General features: G+C 29.9%; 1 protein-coding gene across 5 annotated transcripts; it reads right to left on the bottom strand.

Annotated features, from left to right (window-relative positions):
- Nucleotides 1-1,864: 1,864 nt before the first annotated feature.
- LOC107946550 (nuclear transport factor 2) lies at nt 1,865-6,755 on the bottom strand. Of its 5 annotated transcripts, none has more exons than XM_041107151.1 (9): nt 6,515-6,755; nt 5,595-5,780; nt 4,910-5,207; nt 4,603-4,829; nt 4,341-4,515; nt 3,976-4,091; nt 3,800-3,859; nt 2,825-2,888; nt 1,865-2,439 (listed from the first exon to the last, which is right to left on the bottom strand). In XM_041107151.1, exons 2-9 carry the CDS (start codon nt 5,778-5,780, stop codon nt 2,180-2,182), a joined length of 1,386 nt encoding a protein of 461 aa, XP_040963085.1. In that variant the 5' UTR covers nt 6,515-6,755; the 3' UTR covers nt 1,865-2,179. The 5 variants fall into 5 exon arrangements, with proteins under 5 accessions (XP_040963085.1, XP_016736428.1, XP_040963084.1 ...); XM_016880939.2 differs by having other exon boundaries at nt 3,800-3,862; XM_041107150.1 differs by having other exon boundaries at nt 3,976-4,097.
- Between the last annotated feature and the right edge of the window lie 12,540 nt (nt 6,756-19,295).

The raw sequence follows: 19,295 nt of genomic DNA on the forward strand, positions 1-19,295 counted from the left end.
ACATTTAGATAGGTGAGACTGAGATGAGGTCTTATTGAGCACAAATTCATTTAGCCTGAGTTAGTTTGGTGAGGTCGAGAGATAAACCGAACTCAATCATCTAATTTGGTAAGATAGTGACTGAGAGGTAAAATTAAGCCAATTAGAAGTTTAAGCCTTTTAGATCCCTAATCCAAAGACTAATCAACAACATGGATGTCAACTGACCACTTGTGTTTATTGAATTGTCAATTGTGTAAGTTTGTTTATTTGCAATTTAGTCCTTTTTAGTGTTAAATAGTCGATTAGGGTAATTAACCTCGATCATAATTTGTTGTAATATAAGACTTAGTGTGTAGTTAGCTAGACTTCTTTGTTGTATACTTATTGCCTAGGAATCACTTTATCCTCGAACTCTCTTGGGTTCGATCCTTGGAATACTTGAGTGTTCCATTGTGTCACTATAAATATTACAACTAACTTATCACACTTGCAACAAAGCAGCTAGATATTTGAGTATAATAGTATTAATTCTCAGCCCTGACGCACGCACATTAAGGCGCAGTCAAATATTTGGCCAAAAGTATTGATATTTTAGGAGGTTGGTAGCTACAAGCATTTCTAGGAGGGTAAAGTGTCAATACTTGATCTTGAAGTATCAATACTTACTCTAAAAGTATTTATACTTGCCTTAAAGGTATCTATACTTTCTTGTTTCTAACCGTTCTTTTTATGAAAAGTATTGATACCAACACATGGGTTCAACTCGATTAAAAATTCAATATTAAGATAGATAAATATGTATATATCATTGTTTAATAGTCATCTTAATGATTTTACCATTTTATTTAAGTTTTTGCAGTTTGATAATTATATATATATGATAGCAAAATCAAGGTGGTACATAAAAACCGAAGTTATAGTAAATTATTATTCTTAATATAAAATTTGGTACACCTTTCTTTAATTTCATATCTAAAATTTTTGGTCCAATATATATATATTTTTAATTTAGTACTTAAGCTCTTTTTTATTCACTTTGATATTTGAAGTTTATTTTTTTAAGTTATAGTAAATTACTTCAATATACTAATAATGTTATTTTCTTATGAGGTAGTAAAAATAACCAATATACAACTTACATGTGGCAAATGACATGGATTTTTTTATTTTAAATCTTCTATTACTTTTAGTTTAATTAATTATTTTTAATCTAACATAATGATTTTACTTTATTTTGAGTTTTTAAAACTCTTATTTTCTTCTTCAATATCTATTCGTTAAGATAGCTCAAGGCACAATTTTTGAACTTAAATTTCCTATGATATTGACGATATTTATATGAAATTGAAGGCTTTGTGAAGGCTAAGTCATGCTTGCAACCCCTATTGAATCAATCTTGCCATTAAAAGTTAAAAGTAATCTCAACTTTAATGAAAAGTAAATTTTGAACATATCATTTAACGAAACACAAGAAACTCCAAATAAATGTAATCATTCACGCCATTAAATTTCATGTCATGTGCAACATGTCATTCATACATTAGCTATTTTTATATCCTCGTGAAAAACAAAAATCATTAGTATTTTGAAAGTAATTTGTATAACATTTGACAAATTTAAGTATCAAATCGAAAAAACAAAATCTTAGACATCAAATTAATAAAAAGATACCAAATTAAAAAATATATATTTACATGCCAAAAATAAATAAATATATATATCAAATTCGGATACCAGTTCAAAGAAAAATCAAATCAAGAAAAAACCGTACCACCAAATGTAATAATGTAATATTAAGGCAAAGCATTATTTTGGTTTTCATTTGCAGGGAAGCTCAAGTAGACGGCTTTAAATCGATTGAACCAAAAAATAAACAGTCCGATCCAATAAATGTCATTAGCTCCAATTTTCAAGGAATCAGTCAGTAACAGATTAAAACTATATAACAATGACATGACGATTAAATCAAAATTTGATCATATAATCCTCAAACACATTACTTGAACAAATAACACAAGAAAAAGAGAGTTTAGGGCCGGGTGGGGGGGGCGCGGGAACTCAGTAGTCTACTCATAAATAGTTGAATTTATGAAAATCAAGAACTTCAATTCTTCTAGTGCCTTCCATTACCTTTGTTTTATGTTGTCAAAAAAAAAAATCATCTGGTCACTTTCTCAGTCAATTATGAAGAACCAAATCATGGTTTCGCCGCGGCACCTGCACCACCTTGACGGCCACCTCTTCCATTCTGATTAACTCGCTGATAGTTATCTCCATTCCAACCACCTAAACCCTTTGGTCGTCCTGAAAACTCCCCCTGGTTTCTGAATTCATTCCTGCCATAGCCTCCTCCTCGGCCACTGCCAAAGTTCCCTCGACCCCTGAAATTGTCACTTCGAAACCCAGCTTTACCTGAAGGATATCTTGCCCTCCCAGTCCCACTCCCACTGCTACCAACTGCAAAAAGGAGCAGGTTCTCAAAGTTCTTATTAGCCTATATTACTAGCCAAAGCTAATAGGCGGATATCATATATCCACGACTGCATTAAGTATTTGCAATAAATTTTGATAGGATCAATCTAAGGAACAATACCCCTGAACCCCCACCAAACAAATATGTCCGAGGGTTAAACGTACTACAACAGACCAAGCCCTTTCTCCCCATGTATGGCCCAGCTAAATTGATAAAATTGCAGAATTGTTAACTATTTGAGACCATACCATTCCTAAGCTCAGTACTATTATTGGAAGAACTAAAAGTTTGATTTGAGTAAACGAATATGAGAGAAATTATGGAACTTCCGATAAAATTTCAGCATCAAAATTCTAAATTTTGAATTACCTCGAGTATTAGTCCTCTTTTCTTCCACAGCAGCTTGACGATCCCCAATAGTGATTGGTGAAGCCTGGAGTTCATAAACACATCCATAAATTCAAAGATATAACCAGAAACACAGAAGGAAGGCTGACTGAGAGTCACCAGCAACTCTACAAATCCTTATTAGCTTATCGTAAAAATTTGACGTCACTCGATAATATCACATTTAAGTTCTGCAACAAAAAACTCTGATGTAGTTGAGAAAGAAGCAAAAATATGGGATGACACTGTAATTTAAACCTTTGATTTAGGTTAGTTAGGACCATAGAATTGTAGGCCGGGAAAGTGCAATGATGTGAGACTTTTTCAACATCCACAATACACCAGTTAATAATTCGTTGGCTCAGGCTTTTGGATTTCCCAACTTAATTCAGCAATGCTGTGAATTGGATACAAACTGAAAAGGAAAATATAAGCTCTAAACATACAGAAAAATATTACAAGGTCCCACTTTTATTTCTATTATTCCATATACCGTCTTTAAGTTGCAGAAGAATAGAAAGATACCATATCAAGGTGGATTTATTCTTTCAGACCAGTTGATTCAATTACTTTCACAACCAGTAGGGTTTTTTCGAAGAAAGTTCTACGCAAAGTCATGAAATCAGATACATTTCGAGTGCCCAAAAACCCAAGTTCCCGTATTCTAACAATACTGTCACTCAGTAGACTTTGATCTGGTTTTGGATTTTATTTCTTGTTTCTTATTTTTTGCTTTGAAATAGTGCTTTGTTTTAGGTCAGGGAAGGGGGTCATTGGCATGATTGTAAACATCAAGACATTCATTTCTATTTCTGTCCAGCATTAGCGTAAGTTGCAACAATTTTACCAGAAAAATGACCCAAACTTGCCTGACAGATGGCATGTATTCGGTAGACAATAATTATTGAAGTTTTCACGTAAAAAAATTGAATAGAGTAACTTATGACAGTATCTTACCTCAAGTGCACTCTGCACTGAACTTGCATTTTCGAATTCAACAAACCCGAACGTGAATCCCTGCTGCAGAAGGAAAGAAATACACAAAAAGAGTAAGAACCGAGAACTTGAACTTGAAATTGAAATGTCAACTAGTAAGGTTAACTTGAGAAGCCCAAATTAATATCTTAGTCAACCTTATTGCTTCTGACTTGGATGCCGTTGCGCTTAATGGGCCCAAAGTTTTTGAATGCCAGCTCGAGTTGCGCAGGTGTTGCAGTGTAAGGCAAATTCCGTACGTATATGGAGTGTCCTTCAGCTTTCGTAAGAACAAAGTAAATGAGATTTATATTTAAAAAAAAAAAAAAAGAACATTAACCAAGACATCAAAGAGAAAAACACATATCATATAACATAAACCATGCCAATCAAGTACTGTAAATCCTTAATTGATATCTTGATTCATTGAAATTGAAAAAAGTTACTGATCTAATTCCATTAACAACAAGAAAAATGTGCTTCTCTTACTATGCAAGCGTGCATAAATGAAGTTGGCAATTACCTTCCTCATTGTCATTGCTACTTTCAGGTGTATTGTCACTGTTAGGCAATGCTACCTCGGTTGCTGGAGCAGGTTTTGCAGAAACAATGGAGTGAGGTTCTTTAGGTGCCACCCTCACGTTATTGATAGGAACATAGACCGGAGCAGATGCGGTATTAGTTTTCATTACTTTGACCTAATATGAATTTCAGTAAGCTTAATAAAGATACAAAGAACCAGCAAAACATGAATGAAAAAGAAAAATTCATCAATATTAACTCACAATTGAAGCATATGATTTCTTAGGAGCATCCTCTAAAACCACAGGAGGTGAATCAACAACCACAACAGTTTCATTAGGACTTGTAATGTTTTGGGGTTCAACGACTTCATCTTCAATCACTGATCCTTCCTCCTTATCCGAAGGGTCAAAAACTTCAGCACCGTTATTAACATCTTCATCTTCTGGGTAAGTTAATGGGTCTTCCACAAGATTTTCATGAGTTGGCTCTGGAAGAAAAAGCGATTCCATGATTTGAGCATAAAGCAAGTACGAACATAATACATAAAATGAGAGAATAAGGTCAGACCTGGTTCTGGTGTCAAGGCAGATGTTGAAGCCTGTTCATAGATGCCATTATCTGGAACGGTGTTTTGCAACTCTTTCTCCTCAACATATCTGAAAATATCATTTAAGACGAAGTAACCTTTATCTTGTGGAGCTAGAAAGAAGGTTTGTGTGAATTTCCTTCTCACATTGTCTTTTCCGGTTAAGCATCCAGTTACCAGTACAATGACCCCTTTCTCAAAAGAGTCTTGAGCATCTGCAGTTTTTATCTCTGCTGTATAGTCCTCATAATTCAGCGATAGTACCTTCTCATTGATTGCCTGCCCAAAAGCAAATATAGCAGCGCTCATAAACCAAACCACATTCAAGATATATTACAAGAAAAAGAAAATGTTCATACAAGTTCATTAAATATACGAGTCTCCAGAAACAAACAGTTCCAAAAATATCCATTGCCACAGTTAAAGACATGCATCTAATAGATGCACAAAGCTCCTCCCAAGGTCTCCATGCTTTCTAAAACAGAATTCTTCAACAATTATTACAAATATTTTTCCTTAATTATTATTGAACTCGCCATTCACCTTAAGCCCAGGAATTACCAAGGTAAAAAAAAAGGAAAAGAGGCATGTATTTCAAATTCTCAATGACAGTACACCCGTGGCTATTCATATTGGAAGTTATCTCAACTCCCAATGTGGACTTACCTGCATGGTTGTCACAGTTGTCATGTTGCCATACATATCTGGCCGACTTAAACAACTCGAATCTTGATAAAATCTATGCACGAGGTTCGGTGATTGGTGAAGAATATGGTAATACTGCTCCACAAAAGCATTTCCAACAACTTGAGCACTGGGAGTACCCGCAGGATTTCCTTCCTGCATGGCCATCTGCACATAGTTTCAACGAAACCAATCACTAAAACTTCAAATACTGACAACCAACCACACAATTACAATGAAAAAAAAAAATTATTGCCCCAACCTTTCCTAAGAAAGAAAAATACTTTCTATAACTAACATTTATAGCTGACACTAAACATAAGAGAAACCATCAACAAGATGTTTGCAATACATAAAATCATCTAAAGCTCACTAAAAAAATGCCAGATTTTTAACCTCCTAGACATCTTTAACCAACATAAAGCATAGAGATGAAAATAATAGTAATAATAATAATAACAGCAACAACAATAACAACAACCACCTTCTTCACCATAAATTAGAAATTAAAGTTCTTCATATAAGCGCTAAACCATGAAATACTATACTAACAAGTTTCAAGCAATTTAAAAAACCCAAAGCTAAAACAAGTAATCAACCAAACCCATCAAGAAAATAGATGCTTTTAAACATAAAAGTCAGAGTATATATCTGAAAACCAATTAACACATAGATTAAAAAATAATAATAATTACAATAATAATAAACGACTAATTAAAAAAAGGAAATCCCAGAAAACCCTTGATGAAACGAAAGAGGGTGAAGCAGATTTAAGAACCAAATTGAAGAGAAAGTCAGGATCTAGCGGTTGATTAGCAGATCAATCAAATACAGAGGGAATATAAAGATAACACAGAGATCAAACGGAATAAAAGGAAGGGGAAAAGTATGATCACAAGTACCTGATTCGTGAGGTGATTTGAGCTTGAGAGAGAAAGAGAGAAAATCCGTGAGCTTTGAAAGAAAGCAGAGAGAGAAACCGAAAGCGAAGGAGAGTAAGCCTACGAAGTAGGAAATCAATGTGAAGAACAATTGCAAAGCCGAAGAAAAAATACAGAATATATTATTAGTATTGGCACTATATAGTATATACTCAAGGGCTCCAAGTATTATATATCTTTAGGTAAAATTATCTCTCAACTCCGATTGCATTTTAGTCTTTCTAAATTAATTTTTATGAATAAAACATGGGATCAGCATTATTATCTTTTTAGTAAAATTTAATAATTTAATAATATTTTTATAAATTTTATTTATAATTTTTAAATTTAAAAAGGGTTTAATTTATTTTTTTAAATTGTTATTAAGGGTTTTTTTACCCTAACTTTATTAGTTTCAAAATATTTTAATGTATTTCTAATAAAAAAATAAATGTTAAATTGAATAAATGAATAAAGTTTGAGGGTTAAATTTATTATTATATCTTATATAAACATTAAAATAATAATTTAACAGTGTACTTTTAGCAGAGCAGATTCTTTTACTCACTCATCTAAGGGTCAATTTACCCATATTTTCAATAATAATAAAAACTAAAATGCAATCCTGTGAGACTTTTACGTAATTTAATTTCTGTTTAAAATCTAATTTCTCTTCAAATAAATTAAATAATTTAAATGTTGCATTAAGTATTAACTATTTACATTAACAAGATAATTTAATCTTAAATTAAATGAAGTAATTTAATTTTATATTATTTAAATTAGTTTTGTATTTTGTGCAATGTACAGAAAAATGTTATTTATTTAAATGTCTAAATACATAAAACTATTAATTTAGATTTTAAATGTTAAAATATTAAAATCGCATGTGATAAATATTAAAAAGACTATTAAGAAAAAACCTTAAAAAAATTTTGATAAATTATAAGAGGAGGGCAAAACCTTAACAGTAACACAATTTACGCAACTCAAGCTTATTCCACATAAGGGGCGGTGCACACCTTAATCATCAAGCCAACAAACAGGGTTTAAAACCCTTAAATGCTAATATTTCGGCCCGACCTGACTCGCCTGTATTAATTTTTTAATTTTATTTTTATATAAAAAATTAAAAAAAATACAATACACCATACACTAAAAATATTAAAATAAGATAAGTGCAACTTAGCAATCAAATGCCTCTAAAATAGTAGTAAAATTAACAATAAAATAAGTATTATACAATATCCAAATATTAACAACAAAATAGTAGTAACATAATAATAGAATGGTAGCAACATAATGACAAAAAGTGGGAAAACAACAACAAAACATGGAAAACAACATCAAAACATGAAGGGGGTTTATTGCAAAATTGGGTTAGGTCAGGCCCGAGCCAAAAAAATTCTTATATGATGCCCGATCTATTATTTAAACGGGCCTTTTTTTGTCCAAATTCTCTCATTTTTTAGACGGGCTCATAGACAACTCTAATGTGTAGCAGTTTATGATTTTTTTTAGTACACTGGCCAATTTAAAATTAAATATAAAAATAAAATTTTCATTAATTACATGTTTAAAACAATTAATAAAAGTTTATCTATTAACAATGTTGTAAAATAAAATTTTAACACTGTATTTATACTTTTTTATTTTTTAATTACTAACAAAAAATCATTTATAGTTTTAAAATTTTAAAATTACTTTTTCAAAAAAAAATATAAATAACTACAATTTTTAAAACCATCCCTTTTAAATACAATCTCAATAAATAATTATAATTTTAAATAAATTTTGGAGATTTTTCTATAACTTTAAAATTAAAAGATTCAAAATGTTTCTTTTAAAGATAACTTTTAAATTTTTAATTACTACAAAAATATTTTATAATTTAAAATTTTTAAAATTACTTAAATTTGTTTTTTTAAATCTATAAATAATTAAAATTTTTAAAACCATCCCTTTTAAATACAATCTTAATGAATAAAAATTATAATTTTAAATAAAATTTGGAGATTTTTTCTATAACTTTAAAATTAAAAGATTTAAAATGTTTCTTTTAAATAATTTAATAAATAAAAGTGAAAAAAATTTAAGATGTATTATTTAAGAAGGGTAGTTATTTGATACAAATGTCACATTTATTTATATATTTAATTTTTTATTTTTTATTACACTGTATAGTACATTTGTCAAACCATTAACCTCTAAAATACTCTACCAGCAATATATCAAATAATTTTTTATTTAAGAATACTATCTTAATAAAAAATTCATTATATAAAGCTAAAGAAAATAAACTAGGATTTACTATATTAATAAATTGTAAAATTATTTATTAATTTACCTTAATTAACTCAATTAGGAAAAAGATTAATATACCTTTTGTTTTAAATGATAATTAATATTATCTATATCATATATAAAGATCAAACGGGGTAATATTATCTATACCGTATATAAATATTTTAATTGAGTTGGTGTCACTCATAATCGAGTCCCAACTTAATTATTAAATTACTAAAAAGCCTCTTATTTTAAAAGGCAATGAATATCTTTTTATATAAAATCCATAGTGTTTACGATGGGGTTTGTACACAATACACCAAATATATACTCTTCATGAGGAATTTTTTTTGATGTCAAATCTTGATAAATTGAATATGCCATGACCTAGTGCTTTTGACAAACAACACATAAAATGTTCTTTTCCCAATAATCTAATTTATAGTTATATGATTTGTAGTTTGGGATGGAGATTAAATTAAATAAATTATTACGGAGGAAATTGTCTAATATTTTGTGAATTAAAAATGAATCTAAAGTAAAGGAAAAAAGACGAGAGTCGATTTTATGGGCTTTAGAAGTGGGCTAGACTTAGCCCTTTCCAAAGGGAAGGCAAGGATTAGGGGATTCATAGGTTCTTGGAATTAAAAATATAGAAATTTTAATCATTATTGTAAATGGGTGATTATATATTTTTAAATTAGTGTTTTTACCCCTACGTGTCTATTTAATAAAATATTTTATTATTATAATAACTTTTAATGTGTGAAGTTGTAATAAGTATGTTTATAAAAAATACAAATTAGTTAATGCGTGTATGTTTAATATTTAAGGAATAATTTGTTGTCTGATAAATTTTATATAATTTGAGAATGTTGGATTTTTTTTTATTTGCATTCTCATCCCCAAGATTCTATCTATTAATTAATCGACGAATATGGAAATGACGAACTGACAAGTTGTGAAAGAGTGGTGAGCTGCGAAACGAGTCGTAACCATCAGGCAGACAAGAGATGGCAAGCTGTTGGGGTTTCCAAATCAGGTTGTCACATTCGGACTATCGAACTGTCAATTGAACTTGATCGCAAGACACATTTTCAATTATTTCAACATAAAATATTGTTTCCATATTTTTCTTTCGAAAAACCTTACGTTTATGACAACCATATATAAGTCCTTGGAATTCGTTCATGTCAGTCTAACAAATAAAATCCCGGTTTTTATACATAGATTATAATATACTTAGATACTCTGCGTAAAATGGTAAAATTAATTGTTTACCATGTATGGTTTTTAAATTGGGTTCAAATAAAATTGATTTATTTTGTATATGAGAAAATGTTTTAATAATTTTATAACTCAGTTGATGTTGTGTTTACCCATGATACCGACTCAATAAAACATTTTTCACCATAATTAAATTAAAAAGTACTTACATTGATCCTTTAATAATAATATTATGCTTCTCAATTAACAAAGATTAATCTTGTCAATAAATTAATTTTTCTTCTCTCAAAAAATATTTGTATGATTTATATTTAAAAAATTATAATCATATAATATTACATTTCTATACAATTAATTGATTGATGGTACCATAATGTTGTAATTAAAAAATCATAGATATGTACAAATTTTTGGACCTAAGAAAGCGTAAAATAAGGAATTAATTGATAAATAATTTGCCAAAAAAGTTTGCATTATTATTTATTTTTATAAAATTGCATTATTTTAACCAGAAAAAAATTAAATGTTTTCAATACAAATTAATTTAATGGGTAAACTACTAAAATAGTCACCTTTGGTTACCTCTGGTTACATTTTAGTCACTTATGTTATCGCGTTATAACATTTTAGTCATTAAGCCGTTAATTGTCATTAACGGTATAATGGTAAGTTGACGTGGCACGTTAAATCATCATTTCAAAGAATAATTTTAGGTTAATTTATACAATCGGTCCCCACATTTTTTCGTTTGGGACAATTGAATTTTTTTCTTTATTTTTCATTCTCTTTTGCTTCTCCCTCTGTCTTCCTCCTTTTTCCATTCCTTTTAACATAGTTTTTCTATGTTTTACATTTATTAAAACTAGTCTCTATACTTTTATTTTTTTGAACAATTTAATTTTTTCGAGTGAGGCAAACTTGTGGATTAGTTTTAACAAATGGAAAGTATAGAAAAATTATGTTAAAAGAAATGAAGAAGGGAGGAAAACAGAAGGAGAAGCAAAAGAGAAAAAAAGTTAAAAGAACATAAAAGAAAAAAATAAATTGCTCAAAATGAAAAAAATATAGGGATTAATTGTAGAATTTAACCTAAAATTTTTATTTGAAATAATGATTTAATGTGCCACGTCAGCTTACCTTTACACCGTTAATGTCAATTAACGACTCAATGACTAAAATGTTACAACATGATAACATAAGTGACTAAAATGTAACATTTCAAATATAAATAACTAAAATATAACCGAAAGTAAACAAAAGTGGTTATTTTAATAATTTACCCTAATTTACTACACGTTTCCATTGAAGAATTAAATTTATAGGTCCCACCCTTTTTTCAACTACTTTCCAAATTTATACCCATTTTTTCTCTATACATTTAATGACATTTTGACCCTAAATTTTAACACAGATAAACAATTGACAATGTAACGCATGAGTGAAGTCGATAATTTTTAGTTAAATAGTAACGTAATGTAAAACAAATGGCAAATATCCAACTATGCCACTTAAGCAAGGTTTATATATATATATATATTTCTCTTAACTTGATTGTTTATTTTATTTTTAAATGGATGATTATAGATTTTTTATTAAAAAAATTAGAAATTCATTCTTTTTGGTGAAAAGATAAAGAATACAAATAAATTAAACTAGATCCTCAAAAGGGGATACTCAAATAATCTTAAACCTAATCTTCTGCTACGAACCATCTTGACAAGACTATATGTGATTGTGTTATCTTCTTGGGAGATATGTAGAATCTTTCATTGCTTTACTATTTTCAGGATTTGATGAATCCTTCTTGCGAGAGTAGAATTAGAGTTTCCAAAAGAACCATCTTGAATGACATTAACAACCTCAAGACTGTTCGATTGAATTAAACCTCTTTGAATCGCCTATCCAAAATAAGCTTCAACCTATATGCCCCAAAGCTCAACTTTCATCACCGTGCAATTTACTAAGTATTTGCAGAACCCAATGATCCACCCACCATTATGATCTCGCACTAATCCTTCAACATCAAGACTGTTCGATTGAATTAAACCTCTTTGAATCGCCTATCCAAAATAAGCTTCAACCCATCCAAGATGCCCCAAAGCTCAACTTTCGTCACCGTGCAATTTCCTAAGTATCTGCAGAACCCAATGATCCACCCACCATTATGATCCCGCACTAATCCTTCAGCAGCAGTGAAGCCCTCTTCAATCCTAACCGAACCATCCATGCTCAAACACACCCAACTGCTAGCTATAGACGAGCTAGCGAAAGAGCTTTGCATCTTATGAGTTGATGATGTCAAAGCTGGAGTGTATTGTCTCACCCAGCTATAAGAGACTTTAAGGACTTCATAAGAACTCCAAGAAATACCTTGAAAAGTGAACAACTTGCGATTCTTCCAAATGTGCCAAGAGATAATTCCAAAAATGCATGGCGAATCCACCCCACCCCAAGAAGGAATCGAATGATTCTGAAGGTTTTTCGTCATCTAGTAAAGAAGGGATCCGGTGTAAAATCTAGAGAGTGTTTCTTTTGGAATTAGCTTGTCCCAAATGCTCTTAGCTGCAGGGCAATCTCTAAGAACATGCAACACCTCCTCATACTCTTGGCCATAAAAACCACATGTGTTGTTATTCCCAACTCCTCACCTTACCCTTTCAACATTCGTAAGCAACATTGCTTGAGGACGAGCCAGATGAAGTAGCAAATCCTTTGAGGGCCTTTAAACTTCCAAGGTAGCTCCCAAATTGGCTATTTTGAATTCAATGCACCTTCCCGAATCTTCCCATAAGTGCTTTTGAAAGAGAAAGAGCCAGTTGATGTAATATTAATGGGTAAACTACATCATTAGTAATTAATTATCCAAATGGGTAAACAACCATTAATGACAAGCATTGATTTAGAAATTTATATGGATAAATTACACCATTAGTCATTAAACTACGGATAAATTTTCATTTTAGTCACTTAACTAAAAAAATTTACAATTTGGTCACTGGACTATTTGAACGTTTTTATTTACTAAAGTGAATCCAATAACTAATTCTCCGCATTTGGTAGGCTTATTAAGGTGGTAGATGCTGACCATGAGTTTTAAAGCTGCTCCATACCCAAATCAAAGATCGAAGCTTTGACCACTGGTTAAGGTAAAAGATACCCTTTTCATCTCACCTAACTCCCTTGATTGTGTATATATCATATTTGATACATATTTACAACATAGATATATAACATTACTTTTGGGGAAAAATTAAAATAAAATATATTTATATATCGAACAGATAACCCAAGTTGTAATAATTACAATTAAAATCACTATGTTAGCACTTAATTAGACTTTTTAACCAACCATCTAATTGCACCCTACCACAATTATGCTAAATAGCCGTCCTATTCTAAGTCTTAGAATATTGTTCTTGATAAAAAAATTTACTTGGATATTGTTTTGCTACCCTTTTTTCTTATATACCTAATTTGATGACTGATTAAAAGCTAGTTTCATACATATATAATTTCCAAGGTACAAAAATTTCAATATTCGGCATAATTTTATTTAGTAACTTTCAGATTATTTATTATTTGTTTTAATTTGGATCACTATATTTAAGTCACATAAATTCAAAAAGCAACTTATTTAAAAGGGTAAATTATAGAATTAGCTATCCAATTATTAGCGTGTTTTTGTTTTGATCATTCAACTATGAAAATTTTCAGTTTAGTCACAAATGTTTTCGATCATTTCTATTTTGGTCACTCACGTTTTAGATCATTTCTAGTTTAACCACTCTCCTTTTAATGGTTAACGGAAGTGATGATGTGATATTTTTCTAACTGGTATAATAACGCATTTAGTCCTCAATACTTACACATTCTGTTAGTTTGATCCTAATTTTAATTAATTCAATAAAATTAACTCTCCATATTTACAAATTCTATCAATTTGATCCTCAAACACATATCATTAAATATAATTATATTTGAATACATATAATTAAATCTTGATAAACTTATATGTAATTTTGTGATTTTGGTAAATCTAAAAACTCAGAACCCCAAAAATCAGCAAATTATGATTTTTATAAACTTCATTCATGATCGTCGTATTAGTATTCTCAACAGAGGAACCCAATTTTTTCTATGAAACTTAACAAATAATTAACAAATAGAAGGGAAAACGAAAATGCTTCCTATAAGCTTTTTTCATATCATCATCTTTTGCATTCTTGTCAACTTGAAGAATTGTGTATAATCTGCACCCTTCTCTGAGCATAATTTTTATTGTAAAATTTATCTTCATCTAATCTTTTTACAATGTATTAATAAAAATATGTAAAATATTTAGGTTTTCGATTTCTCACTTGTATTTTAGATTTTTTTATTTTTGTAATATTTTTAATTTTTTATATACATAGGTTTTTTTATAATTCATAATTTCTTTTGTATTTTAAATTTCTTTTATATATTTTATTATAAATATTTAAATATTTTATAAAAATAGAGTATGAAATCATCAGTGTCGCGTATCACAACCTAAGAGTGTCATGTGTTCTATATTTAGCACCGTTACAAAAAAAAAAGTACCAAAACCCTTGACGGAATGAAAATTTGGGTACCAACCTAGGACAAAAAAACCATAGTACCAACTTGGGAGAAGGTGTCAAATTCAGAGGGCTAAATGCATATTTGAGCCTTATAATTATAATTAAATATAAACACAAATAATAATAGTTATATATATTTATGTAAATAATATTACATTTTGTAGTTTTTCATAATATATATTTTAATTTAATTATATGTGCTTGATGATCAAATTGATAAAATTTGCAAGTGTAGAGGGTTAAATTTATTGAATTATTCAGAATTAGGATCAAATTGATAGAATGTATAAGATTGGGGACTAAATGTGTTATTATACCGATTAGAAAAAGGTCATATCATCACTTCCGTTAACCATTAACGAAGAGTGACCAAAATAGAAATGATCTAAAATGTTAATGACAAAATTAAAAATTTTCATAATTGGATGACCAAAATAGAAATACACTAATAGTTGGGTGACTAATTTGTACAGTTTACCCTATTGTGAAGATATTTTTACTTTTATATTAAATCAAAAAAACTCAAAGCATTTATTTTATCATTTTAACCAATGCGATTAATGTGTAATATTTTTATAAACATATTTCAAAATAATTTGGGAGAGGGGAAGAAGTTCTTGAAACTTGAGCTCAGATATTTAAGTATAATGAGTATGATATTAGAACAGACAAAAAGATTTTTTTGTCAATTGAGCTACCGATGTAATGGCAAACAACTTCATTTGTTTTAATTTTTTTTATTTTTTATATAAAATAAATAAATTAACAAAAATAATTAAAAAATAATATATATTTTTTATAAAGTGACGATATTTCATTTTTTTGATCAAATTGACACTTGATTAATCTGTGATATCAGCTCAATCAAGAGTTTTATAAAAATGTAAATTCATGTGTGTGGAGGATAGAGGAAAATTAAATTATGAAAACAAAAAATAAATGAAAGAAAAAGATACATAAAATTTAATCTACTCTATAGGAATTAAAACACTTAAAAACGAAGACATTAATGTATGGAGAAATTCGAGCTGCATGCATGGTGTGAATGCAGCAGACTGCAGTCTTTGCCTCTACTTTTATTACTACACCGATAAATAATATTTGGACCACCCCCACAGACACAGACAAACTCCATGTTTTTACCTTCCTTAGCATTCGCTGTTTTTACCAACCATTTTTTTCATTCATCGATATCCGATCACTTTTACCAAATATATCAATTTAATCTCCTATTAATTAAGAGTAAATTATAAAAATATCAATTTTAAATGCTAATTTAGATGTTATCGATTAAAATATAACTAAAACGCAATATTTTAAATATAATTTACTGAAATATAATATAAGATAAATAAAAATAATTATTTTTATAGTTTACCCTAAATCTAACATATAAATACACAAATCTCAATACTTTTTTTCCTCCTCGATAGTTTATATGAATTGAACGAAGCTCTAGACCTTTGAGCTTTTGATAAGGTCCGACTTTTTTCTTTTAGTAAGTTTGACCAGGTCCAACTTCTTGTATATATATGATAAACTATCCAGAGCCCTTCTCTAATACATATAAATGTAAGAATAATACGTTTCAATGCACTCGAGTTGACGTTTTCCTGTATTGACAATAATACCTATACTAATCAAGTTAAAAATTAATCGACTATCATATATGTATATTTAAATATGTCTCAAACACAAATATTATAAACAAAATTATTTTAAGAAGAATAAAATGTTAGATTACCTTTATCTTGGTCGGCAACATGTCAATTTGGTGTAGCTATCGAACACTTACAAAATAAGCGACCTATTAATTATGAAAAGAAAAAACGGCATGTATTTGGATAAAAAATATGAATTTAAGTAAATAAAAACTGCATGCGCGTGATATAGAGGATAACAACATGTTGAGTGAATGAGTGGAAAGGGAGCAGAAGATGGAAGGAGATGTGCGGTTCACTACTTTTGTGGACTGCGGCTGCCTCCCCACTTTTCTATAATAATTATGGACCCATTTTTCCATGCCCCCCCCCTTTCTTTTTCTTTTAGGGTTTGGCCAAGTTGCTTTCGCTGCGAAATAGGAGACTATTAACTGCATCACCAGACCTGATAACGACACTTCACTCCCATTCCCATTATATTAAACATCAGACTTGGATTTTTAATTATTAATTTATTACTATTTTTATAATTAATTTCAAGTAATGTTTTTTTTCCATTACTTTTTATCCAAAGCAAGACCTGTCTGTATATAATTTCATATAATATATCTAATTCTTTGCATCCACGTCATTCCTCTTTCACTTTCTCTTTTCTCTGTCAATAATCAATCACTGGGTCAAGATGATCATGATGATGATGGTGATGATAGCTGATATCATAGTGTTGAAAGTGATAGTAGCCTAATTCTTTTTTTTTCAGAATTTTAAGGTCTCCTTCATCTTCCAGCTGTTCTTCCCTTCTACCTGCAATGTTCATGTATGGAAAATGAGTTTTGTTCAGTACTGTTTTATGGTTTCAATGGTTTCCATGTCAATATTCAGTCCATAAAAAATCCATTATGAGACAAACTTTAAGGAAAAGATGCCTGACCTCATGCTATATTGGTTTGCTTTTAACTTCATTAAACTCATTTCATATGTACAATATCTATTAATGGTGCTCTCCTAATAGGGAAACGAGAAAGAAAAGAGTAAATCACTCATATAAGTTTTCGTTTACCACAATTACTTCTAATTCTCATCATTAATGGAAAACCTGAAACAAAAATGATATTTCTGGGAATTTACACATCCACCCAAACAAATCTAATGAATATATGTATACCACTTGAATAAGAATTTGCAATGTTTTGGATGCTTTTTTATAATAAGAAAAATATCTTTGGACCTCATTTGATAAAACAAAAATGAAAAAGACCATCAAAGTAGTTGATGTTACAGATCGATCATAAAGTATAGAAGAAAAAGCAAGCTTAAAACTATACCTTTAAAGGAAGGTTAAACATGTAAGAGAGGTTTAGCAGTAAGTAAAAAGGGGTTTTAGCCAATTAGGTAGTTGACTATTCATTTTAATTAAAACATAGCCAGCCTATACCTTAGTATTAAACCCTAATGTCAATTACATTATTAACTCTACATTTATACAGCTTTCTAAAAGCAGAAAACACAGTAATATTGTGATTTAGTTATCTTCTAGCGTTTTTGATTTGCTAGACACTTGGCCACAAAGTGTGGAATAATCTAAAACCTTTTTTTAATAAAGAAAAAGGGTTAAGTTTCAATCGAACTGCATCAGGTATACAAATAGTACATTAACATCCCTTCAAAATTGGAGATCAAACACTGAGGTAAACTCTCAACTTCCTGGTAAAAAGAAGATTAATGGCGATTTGAGAGATCCAACAAGGGGGTGTGTCTGAGATGTGGGGCCATTTTTAATTTGATAATTATGGAGGCAACCACGTAAGGAAATCAGAGCAGTAGGGTTAATCTATTCTCGTGATGCATGCCCATCTTTTTTTTAACCCCTGCAAAGAAAGGGATAAGACAAATATTGTTTTGATCACAATAATAATGAAAGAGGGCATTGTGTTCTGTTTTTTTTGAAGGGTTTTATTGGGGTTTTTTTGTAGCCACTTCTTCAATCGATTTCTGCCAAAGAAAAATTCTAAAGGCTTTTTGAAAAGCCTTGAAAGGGGTCATTGACTTTGCCTCTTAATTCGTCACTTGTAATTTAATTTGCTGTATAAATTCTATTTGTAATGTCAATGGAACATTGAATGTTTTCCTGTAAAGCTGCGGATATTGCAGGTTCATAGGGTTCATCAAATTGTTAGGGTTTTTCTTTCTCCTTTTCCTTGTTTCGATACAAATATAGAGATATAAATGTTCAGCTTTTGAACTGGTGCAACTGTAAGCTATCTCTGATGGCTCATCTATTAGGGCTTTTTACTATAGTTTTGGTGAAGATCCCCATTTTCTAGATTGTTAAGGTAACTCCAAAAAATAATAATAACAATTGTAGTTTCTCTCTCTCTCTCTCTGATCTTTCACCATTACTCCCACAAGCATATATATATACACATGTAGTCTTCATGGTTAACATTTTGGGTCCTTTTTATTGCGTTTGGATAAATGCTTGAGCAGCCTGAAGTTGATTGCCTCTTGAGAAGCAGGAGCCTCAACATATATATACAAACATTTTCTAATGAGAAACAAATGATCATGAAATCATTTGCAAACTGGAGTTAAGTTGTGTGAACAAGTATATAATATTGTATTTAATATAAGCTTATCAAGTCCAACTTGTATTGTGCAAATCTCAGTGCTGCCATAGATGTGAGTGGTCCTTGTTAGATGCTTTAAAGAAGCTATATATACATAATTTATATGTTGGTCCCTCCTCTACTAGGTATAGCTAAGTAGCCATAGTTGTATTATAATTTACCTAACCAGAACTTTGGAACCCACAACATTCTGATAAAAACTTTTTTGTTCCATTTGAACCTAACTCTGCTTCAAGGCATAGAAGGGGTGGCAGTTAATTTCCTAATCTCTATTTAGGCGCCAAAGACATTAATGTAGCATTAGACATTTTTTTATATCAAACAAATATAAATAAGTTAGAAAGTGGAAGTTAAGCAAGGT

Source organism: Gossypium hirsutum, chromosome D12 (genome assembly GCF_007990345.1).
Source record: "Gossypium hirsutum isolate 1008001.06 chromosome D12, Gossypium_hirsutum_v2.1, whole genome shotgun sequence".
NCBI classification, from domain to species: domain Eukaryota; kingdom Viridiplantae; phylum Streptophyta; class Magnoliopsida; order Malvales; family Malvaceae; genus Gossypium; species Gossypium hirsutum.

Coding starts and splice junctions, on each gene's coding strand:
- LOC107946550 (XM_016880938.2), bottom strand. CDS start 5,780: ATGGCCATGCAGGAAGGAAATCCTGCGGGTACTCCCAGTGCTCAAGTT. Junction 4,516..4,602: donor AGAAATCATATGCTTCAATT/GTGAGTTAATAT, acceptor AATTCATATTAG/GTCAAAGTAATGAAAACTAA. Junction 3,863..3,975: donor TCCAAGTCAGAAGCAATAAG/GTTGACTAAGAT, acceptor TTCCTTCTGCAG/CAGGGATTCACGTTCGGGTT.